This window comes from Peromyscus maniculatus, chromosome 1 (genome assembly GCF_049852395.1).
Source record: "Peromyscus maniculatus bairdii isolate BWxNUB_F1_BW_parent chromosome 1, HU_Pman_BW_mat_3.1, whole genome shotgun sequence".
In the NCBI taxonomy this organism is placed as follows: Eukaryota; Metazoa; Chordata; class Mammalia; order Rodentia; family Cricetidae; genus Peromyscus; species Peromyscus maniculatus.
Window position 1 is genome coordinate 23915350 of NC_134852.1, and position 9347 is coordinate 23924696.

A 9347-nucleotide genomic window follows, 5' to 3' on the forward strand; every position below is an offset into this window, starting at 1 on the left:
AAGACATGTTGCAATGAGGCTTAGGAAGGTTCCATATATCATAGAAAACTAAATAAATCACATAGTGCATGGGACCAAAGACATATTCGCAATGATGATCACAGAAAACACTTCCATTCATGGCTGAAAATGATGTTGAACATGCCAGGATTGCTGTCCCACACCAGGCTGACAATAGACCCCATAAAGACTAAGAAAATTATTCACCAGGGTTACACCTGATGGTATTTACCAACTTAAATTTGGATTGCATCAGGCTCAGAGATAATCAGTTTGTTCTGAATGCCTCTCCAGGAATGGGAATATCCATCTTCTCTGTCTGTGCTACCTCTCTATGCTGGGAGAAGATTGTGGGTTTGTTTCCTTAGCTGTAAAGTTGAGGAGCCACTGTACCAAAAAGAACCAGACCAGGAATGTCACCTTTTCTTATTACCAGATAATTGGTGAGATGGGACTTGGCATTGAAGAAGGAATGAATCAGATGTCATGTCTTTGGGGATAAGTAAAGAAAATGGATATAGACTCAGCAAAGGAGAATTATTGATTATGTGTTTAATTTTAGTCTTCCAATAATTTGTATGCTTCAGCCTTAACCTCCAACCCTCCTCCACCCTAGATTGTAATGATCAGGTCATAGAACACAAAGACATCAGGAGTATACAGACAGAGAATTAAGTTAAAGTGGTTAGCAGATTGCATTTATTTCAATACTCCTGGTGTCCTCACAAGAGGAAGTTTGGGCTCAGATTTGAGCACATATACATGTTACTTCAAGAATATCATTGTCTATACACTATGGACTGAGACCTCTGGAGAATCCACTGCTGTTGACAGATAACCTCAGACTGCTGTGCTCTAGACTCTGTGGAGACAGAGTTGTCTGCATTAGAACAAAAGGTCCCACATAAGAAGAGAATTGGCCCATTCTTGGATTTCCTGTAATGAATCAGAATTTGGCAGAGGTAAAACAGTATGGATACATAAGAAGCTTCAATGAAATGCCAAAAGGAAAGAAATGTCTTGTTCAATAGTGGAAGGCTATGGAAATTAAAAAGTAAAAGTTTTGTCAGAAACACAAAAGAGCAGATGCAATAGAATTAAGGACAATTCCATGAAGACAACTGTCATTTCCTCTTTTCCATGTAGACACTTCAAGGATGAGATCACAGAGGGATTTTAGTTAATTTTCTCCAAAATATAGTATTTTTCATGTGTCATATATGGTGATTCTGTCATAAATCTTGATCTTTCACCATAAATCCTTGTACTTTATCATAGTGATTATATATGACATCCTTTTCTTGCACATTTAAAGATAACTTTTACTCTGGGGAATAATTTTTCTTTTACTCACACTCATTATAAACCATGAGTCCACTGGAAACCAGTTCATTGAAGGAGGAGACCAAAGTCATTACCTGCCCAGCCCTGATTCATGATTTCTTTTTTTTTTTTTTTGGTTTTTCAAGACAGGGTTTCTGTGTGTAGCTTTGTGCCTTTCCTGGAACTCACTTGGTAGACCAGGCTGGCCTCGAACTCACAGAGATCTTCCTGCCTCTGCCTCCCGAGTGCTGGGATTAAAGGCATGGGCCACCACCGCCCAGCTCATGACTTTTTTATAGTGGATGCTGAGAGAGATATCTGGGAAACATTTTTGAAAGAATATGATGCATGATGATAATGTTGGTCTTTTCAATTCCTATATCATATTGGTGCCCTTTTTTAAATCATGAAGGGAAGAGCAGATCAAAGATTAATTCTAAAATGAATTTAATTACTTACCAGTAGATACTTAGTACCCTAAACCATAATGCATGAACAGCTTTGCTAACTGTTAGACTGGTCTTAAGCAGGAAGAATTCTCTAGACCGATTTTCACTGTCCTTTCATTGCTCTTCTCAGGACTCAAGACAAATACCTTTTTTTTAACCTCTGGAGAGCTACTCTAAAGAGTTACTTTTTACCTGGAAAAAACAATCATCTGGCTAGGTGGAATGAACCTGGTATTAAGCTTTAAAAATAATTATCTACAAACAAGTTTAATCATTATGATTCCACATTTAGATACTGCAGGAAATATATAGATCAGAGAGATGGTAATTATCATGTATCCACTGTTTAGTTGACAGAACATTTATAAAGACATTGTCACAATGAAGACAAGAGGAAGGAAATGTCTTCTGACAAACTTCAAAGGTTTTGGACCTCAGTACTTCACAGTGGATGTTTCTTAATAGAATGCTTGAGCCATGAATCATTTTCCCTGGAGTCCTTAGAAGGCATTAATGTGAAACAAAGAGGGTAGAAGACCTAGAGAGAAGCCCCCTATCTGCAGGCCAGTAAAAAGCCAGGGAAGGTCTGGACAACAACTTTTTGTGAGACCTTCCTCCTCTAGGAATGTGAGGAAGTTCCTTTCCAACAAGAGTTAAGCCACAAAGATTTAGAGTTATCCTGTCCTCTGATACACCAGAGTTTGAGGAGATTTTTAGAAAGAATGAATGAAGAGAAATATATGCTTGTAAGGGCCACAGGATTTTGACAGAATTTGACTTACAACTTCATGTGCGTACCTGAAAAGACATGCTCCTCTCATCTGGACTGATTCAACCCAAGTGGGCAGCCATATTGAATTTACTGAGACTCTGTTAGCTCAGCATCCAGTCTGGCTTATCAATAGCCAGGTAGAACTGTGGGAAAAAATAGAGAAATTTGTTCTAATAATGAAGATGTAAGAAAGCTGAGAGTAGCAATGGATACTTACAAGTTAACTTCTTACAAGATGACAATATTATAGTAATATCAATTAATGGCATATTGTTTGAATATGGTATATCAATAATTACAACTTAATTCTCAATATGTTATATTTTATTTAGTAATACCACAGGGAATTTAAAATTAACTTATATGATACATAAGGAATACAATGTGATAAGGAAAAGAAGATTTCTACAGTCAGTCTTTTCGGCTTCAAGAGTATATACTTCACAATAATGCTGGGTAATATTTCAAGGACTAAATTTTTCTCATCAGCAAAATGGAAACAAGGCCAGTATTTTCATCACTCATTCATGAATGCATTCAAGAATTCCACACTGAGTATATTCTGTGTGTCTGATATGATTTGATGAATGAATCCTTTGCCCATGAAGGAAACATTTTGCTTTTTAAATATATTAGATTCAAATTTCAGGCATCTTTACAAAAAGGAAATTCATCAATGTATCACTGTTATGAAATAAAATACAACAAGGATGTGGTCTGCAGAGTTCTACATGGAAGGAAAATAGGAAAAGGTGGTCACATATGCATAAAATAGGAAACAAAAGAAAAAAGTGAGTATATGGAAGACATCAGCACTCTAGAAAGAAGGAACACACAGTTCAATGAAAGCAGTTACACAGTTTGCCATCTCTAATGGCAAACCTAAAGACATACAGGAATGGAGTGATGAGAACCAAAGTCTGGTAAAAAGATATGCTAAAAAGTTCATGTAGGTCTTGATGCATCACCAGACACCATGCTGATTGAAAACAGAAGTCTTGGGATGTTCTCAGTTGGCAGTTATCTGGGTATCCTGCACCTTATGAAAGCATCAAGATGTTGGCATGCAGCTCACAACAGTGTGCATCTCTAGCTCAAGGGGATCTGATGCCTCAAAGCTCTGCAGGAAGCTGCATTCATGTGTACCTATACACATATAATTAAACTTAATTTTAAAAGATCTTTTAAAAGTTGCTTGCATGTTTTGCAGAACTTTGACAAGTAAACACTAAAATTTAAAAAGAAGAATTGAAACCTCTTTGGAATATTAAGATTAGAAACTCTGTAGGATTGGACAGTGTGATGGAAGCAGGAGTAGTGGGAAGCAGGAATAATCTGAACATCTAAAAAGTAGAGCTAGTGTGGAATCTATTAGAGTGTGTAGCTGATATGATGAGATAGGAGAAGGGGATACATTATTGCCACAGAGGTATAAGTCTGATGTATAATTTTTAAAGGTGTAAGATGTGTTCTCCAGGAAGTCACTGGTACCTCCCCTTTATTAACCATGTGGTCCTTGTCAAATGGTAAGAGCATGTGAAGGAAGGACTGAGAGCAGTGTTGAGATCATCATTAACACATCTATGTGTCTGCTTTACATTTTCTAGGCACAACTGGGGACTGGAAGAATTACTTTACAGTAGCCCAAGCTGAAGCCTTTGATAAAGTATTCCAGGAGAAAATGGCCGGTTTCCCTCCAGGGCTATTTCCATGGGAATAAATTCTTAAAACTGAATATATATATATATATATATATATATATATATATATATATATATATATGGAGAGTGGAGTTTATTTTCCTGTTCTTGTATATGTGAATGACTGGATGTTGTCACAGAATAAATCCTGATACTGATTTGGGTTGTTTTTTTTTTTAGATATTAATTGATAGAAATATTAGTAGTGGTAATAGTAGTGGAGGTAGTTATAGTGTGTGTGTGTGTGTGTGTGTGTGTGTGTGTGTGTGTGTGTGTGTGTTACCATATTTCTGTGTACAGTTCTTTCAGAAGTCAGAAGAGTGCATTGGTTCTCATGGAGCTACAGTTAAATATTGTTATAAGTTGCCTACTTTGTGTCTTGGAACTGAACTCAGATCCTCTACAAGGGCAGTACAGTCCTCTTGACCTCAGAATCATCTCTCCAACTCTGAATCTTGGAGTCTTGAGTTATCAAATATTTGCTTCTTTTATTATACTTTGTTATACATTATCAGCTAACTCCTATATGCTTCATGGAATCCCAGTATAAACCAATCCATGTAACATTTTAAGCATAAAAAACTACAAGAAAATTTATGTAATTTTTACTCTGTGTCTTTGGTGCAAAAGAAATTTTTTAAAAAAAATGTGTTTATAGAAACTTTGAAACTTCATTCAAATAGTCTATGGTGTAGTAAGCCCTTTATAACTTATATTTTTGCTCAGAATTTTATATCTGTATTTTACTTTTTCTTTTTTTGTAATTTTAGTGGGTGTTTAAAATGTTGTGTTATATTATGAAACTTTGATACAGACGTGCCTATCATTGTACTTTATTCAGTATTTCTCCTCTATAGCCCAGTCCTGTCCTTATGCTCCTGTTAGTAGGTTCTGCTTCTACATTGCCCACTCTGCTTGTGTGTCATAGAGACACACTGATATTTAAATCCCGATGTGCAAATAAGAAGAGAATGCATTATTTTCTCTCCTTTTATGGTTAAGGGGAAGGTTCTTCTGATAGACATGGTAAAGAATACAGAGCGGGGCATCTGAAAGATTATAGAGCAGGGAGAAAAAGAGGTAGACTGTTCATGACCAGCAGAATAGGTCAGGCCATGAGGTAGGGAACAAGAAAGGAAGACTAACAGAGAGGAGCCAGGAAAGAGAGAGAGAGAGAGAGAGAGAGAGAGAGAGAGAGAGAGAGAGAGAGAGAGAGAGAGAGAAAGAAGACCAAGAGAGCCAAGAGGTGCATAGTCAAAATGTCAGGGTTATATAGGAATCAGAAGCTGGGAAAAGGAAGCTTTATCTATGTAAATGTGTGTTACATTTGTTTGTGCTGCATTTGTTTAAATATCTACAGATGTGTTTATTTGTTTTCCTTGCCTCCCTAAGGCACCTCATTGGTCTAACAAAAAGCCAAACATCCAGTAGCTAGGCAGGAGAGGTATAGGTGGGGTGGGGGAAAGAGATAATAAACGGAGGAGGAATCTGGAAGGAGATAATGCTCCAACTAGAAATTTTAAGTAAATTGGTTGCAACAACTCTGCGTTGGTCCTGGGTTTCTGCACAAACAATGTAAGTAAATTTGTTGCAACATCACTGGGGAAAGGTGTCCTCACTACCTGGAGAGTCAGGCAACACCTTGAGCTGCTTAGGACAGCTCTGACAGCTGGAACTGCAAGGGGACATTTCAGCCATGGAGGACAAGGTATTCCAGACACCTCAAGCTTCACAGAAAAATAGCTCTGCCCTGAAGGTGTGCTGGACACCTGGAGCTGTTTAGAACATCTCTGATGGCTGGAACTACAAGGAAGAAGCCCAACCCTGGAAGGGAAATTTTTCTGACTTTTCTGGAAAGTCAGGCCTAGAATGGTTTCACCAGGGAGGGGTATCATGACTGTTCTGAAAAGTCAAGGTATACCTACCTTGTGTGATGGGGGATGGTCTCCCCACAGGATATATCAATCCTGTTCTGCTCCTGAAGCGCCACTATAGCTGAGCTTTGCTCAGCCCCCGCCTAAGGGGGCTTCCTATCAGAGCTCTGCTTCTCCAGCCTAAGATGTTGCTTCTTTTGCTTCACTCGGCAAAAGGGGAAAACCACTGCAGAAATGTAGCAATCTTTTCTGGCTCTGGGGAATAGTGCAAAATTTCAGCTCTCTCTTGCTCTGTCCATTGAGGGACCTCTCAGGAAAGATCTTCTATTAAGCTCCACCTTGCTCTGCTCTTTCAGCTCTCCCTTGTTTTGGTCACTGAGGGATTTCTCAGCAAGGATCTTCTCTATGACAGTGAATGAAGATTTTCACACCCAAAAATCTTTTGAGAAAGAGATTTATTTGAGAAGGAGGAGTCCAGAAGAGTAGCTACCTCTAACAGGGTGAAGAGAACAGCATTTTTTAATGGACTAGACAGGGTGGTTTACACAGGATGCCTTGGAGGTGTAGTCAACTAGGGGTTGACTTGGGGCCCAAGGTTCTACTGTCCTGCTCTGTGATTGGTTGGTTTCACAAGTCAGTTGGCCAGGGGCAGTGATGGCTCTGATCTGACTAAGCCAAACTGTGTTGCTTTTTGCCCTGATCTGAGACATCTTTCCCTACTTCTGGGCTCCATGGTCGGGGTGCTTTTCTTTAGCCAGCCCTTTTTCCCTACAGAAATCATATGCTACCAAGTAAAATTTCAAGTACCAGGAATTAGTTACATCTTTTCAGTAGTTGGTCAATGTGTTCCCACAGTCTACCCCACCAACAGCATAGCCTATAGTCAGTGTTATTGATTACCTTCCACAACCTGGTAGTAAGGCCTTATTCCTGAACACAGAACTTAACTTATATCATTGAATATGGAGAAAAGGATCTGGCATATAACAGGTAGCATCATCGAGGATGATTATCATTAATAGTCCTTGAAGGTACTGTGCACACTGCAGGAGAAGAAAATCAATCATTAGTATGACACATCTACAAGAGTGAGCTATCTTCAAGATATACTGGTGCAATAATGGCACAAACTTTGTGGGAGAAGTCAACAACTTTTAATTGAATTTAAATCCAACTCCATCAGATCAAACCCATAACTAACACTGATAATGAGGCCAATCCTTCAACAAAAGAATGACAAATGAAAATGTGATACATACATACAATTCTACTCAGCTGCAGAGAAAAATGAAGTCATGAAAATTTTCAGATAACTGGGTGGAACTAAAAAGTACTATAATAAGGGAGGTAACCCAGACATGATAAACAAATGCTAAATGTTCCTCCCTCTTTGTGCTTCCTGTCTACACATTTGTGGGTATGCATTCATAACCTGGAATAACTACAGAACTAAGAAAGAAAAACTGGAGAATTTAATGAAAAATCTTGAGATACTGGAATAGCATGCAGGTGCTTCAAAGGGAGAAATAGATGAAATTCAGGGACTTGAACTGATATGGGTACAGAGAGAAAAGAGAGTGACAGAGAAGGAGAGATAAATACTACCAAGGATGTTTGGAGAGACACAGGGAAGTTTATTATCTCATATATATCTAAAGTCATATATAATATGCATGTATTAACATGTATTTTAAAGATGTTATGAAATTTATAATGATAATACTCCCTCCAAGTGCAATGGACTGTAACGGAAAACTCCAGCACCATGCATGAGAAACTCGATCTCTAGTTGTTCAGGGTACTCCAAGTGACCTTCAAAACAATACCAAGTATTATTGCCCTTGATTGATTGGCACACAGAACTTAGATTACAACTCTGTTGCCAAAGTCACAATACACTTTAGATGCAGAATTCAGAGGAATTGAACTGAAATTGACTTGGAACCTCTTATATGACAAGTGGTTTTCAAAAGTGAAAAGCTGCAGAGGGAGAAGAGCAATCACTCGGCTTCTCCAGGTGTGATATCTGTGAACCACAACATTACCTTGACTGGCAAGATATCCATGATGATGCAATAGTGGAACACTCATCTTGGGGCTTTCAAGGGTTGTCTAATTGAACTTGAGGCATACTCACCAAGTGGGAAGCCATGTCTGGCACTGTACATATAGACAACCACTTTGACCTGGAACCATGTAGATCTAAGAGGTGAACCTGCTACTGAAAGTATCAGAATACAGTATAGTTTCTATCTGTTTTCTTAATACCTATCTCTTACACACAGATAAATATAATACCCACCCTCATCAAAAAAGCTTCTTTTTGCAACATATGGAGACTATTACAAAGTCCCACAACTGGTCAAAATGCAGAGAATAATTGATTGCAAGGTGACCAACCACAACTGATAATACATCTGCAATGAGTTCATTCAACCGAAAGGTTGGAAAAAACACAGAAGAGGCAACAGAAAGGCCCAGCACCTAAGAATCATAATTGCTGGTACATATACCCTAGACATGACAGGAAAATACACCTATGAATGCTCAATAGTATGCTTAGTGAAATGTGCTATTATAATCACACCTGTTGGTATAGAAATAAGGGCAGGGGAAATTCTACATGGTCTTACGTCTAGGTGAGGTCAATGGCTGCTGAAAGAGAATCATGTGCCTCAGTAGGAACATCCCATATTGGTTTTCCAATCACAAGTGCTCCACTCAGAGTACATTCACATACAAACAGAACAGATTTGACTCAGTAGGTTATATGTACATGTAATCATATACATATAAATATACATATACATAAGCTGAAAAGCAAAGAACAAATCATAAATACGAGATGAGAATGAGGCACTGGAGGGGGAGAGTGAAGATGGGAGCCATATAACACAACTAGGACTTGAGTTTTTAAAAAATAACCACTACTTTTAAAAAAAAAAGACTTTCATGTGGTAACATTTTGTATGATCTCTGTAACTTTTATGCACATTTGAAACCATTCTGAAAGCTGAATTGTATTAGAAAAGATTTTAAATTAAACCCCATTTTTATGTCCTAGTACTGGTTATTGAGTTTCTGGTTTGGGATCATGAATATTGCAGAATGATCTCTGAATGTGTTCACAATTGCTTAACACAACAACTTTTGACTGATTATTACATCATTTCTTCTGTAAATAGCTAGATTTACAAGGAAATGTGAAGTGTTAATAATTTCTTTGCCT

General features: G+C 38.0%; 1 protein-coding gene across 2 annotated transcripts in view; it reads left to right on the forward strand.

The window, feature by feature from the left end:
• The window catches only part of LOC102920703 (sulfotransferase 2A2-like), a 39101-nt gene extending 34699 nt beyond the window's left edge, over positions 1-4402 (forward strand). For both annotated transcript variants that reach the window (XM_076571888.1, XM_042265542.2), the window contains one exon: positions 4152-4402. In XM_076571888.1, coding sequence (XP_076428003.1) covers positions 4152-4264 — 113 coding nt within the window. In that variant the 3' untranslated portion in view covers positions 4265-4402. The remainder of the gene's footprint in view (positions 1-4151) is intronic.
• The last annotated feature ends 4945 nt before the right edge of the window (positions 4403-9347 follow it).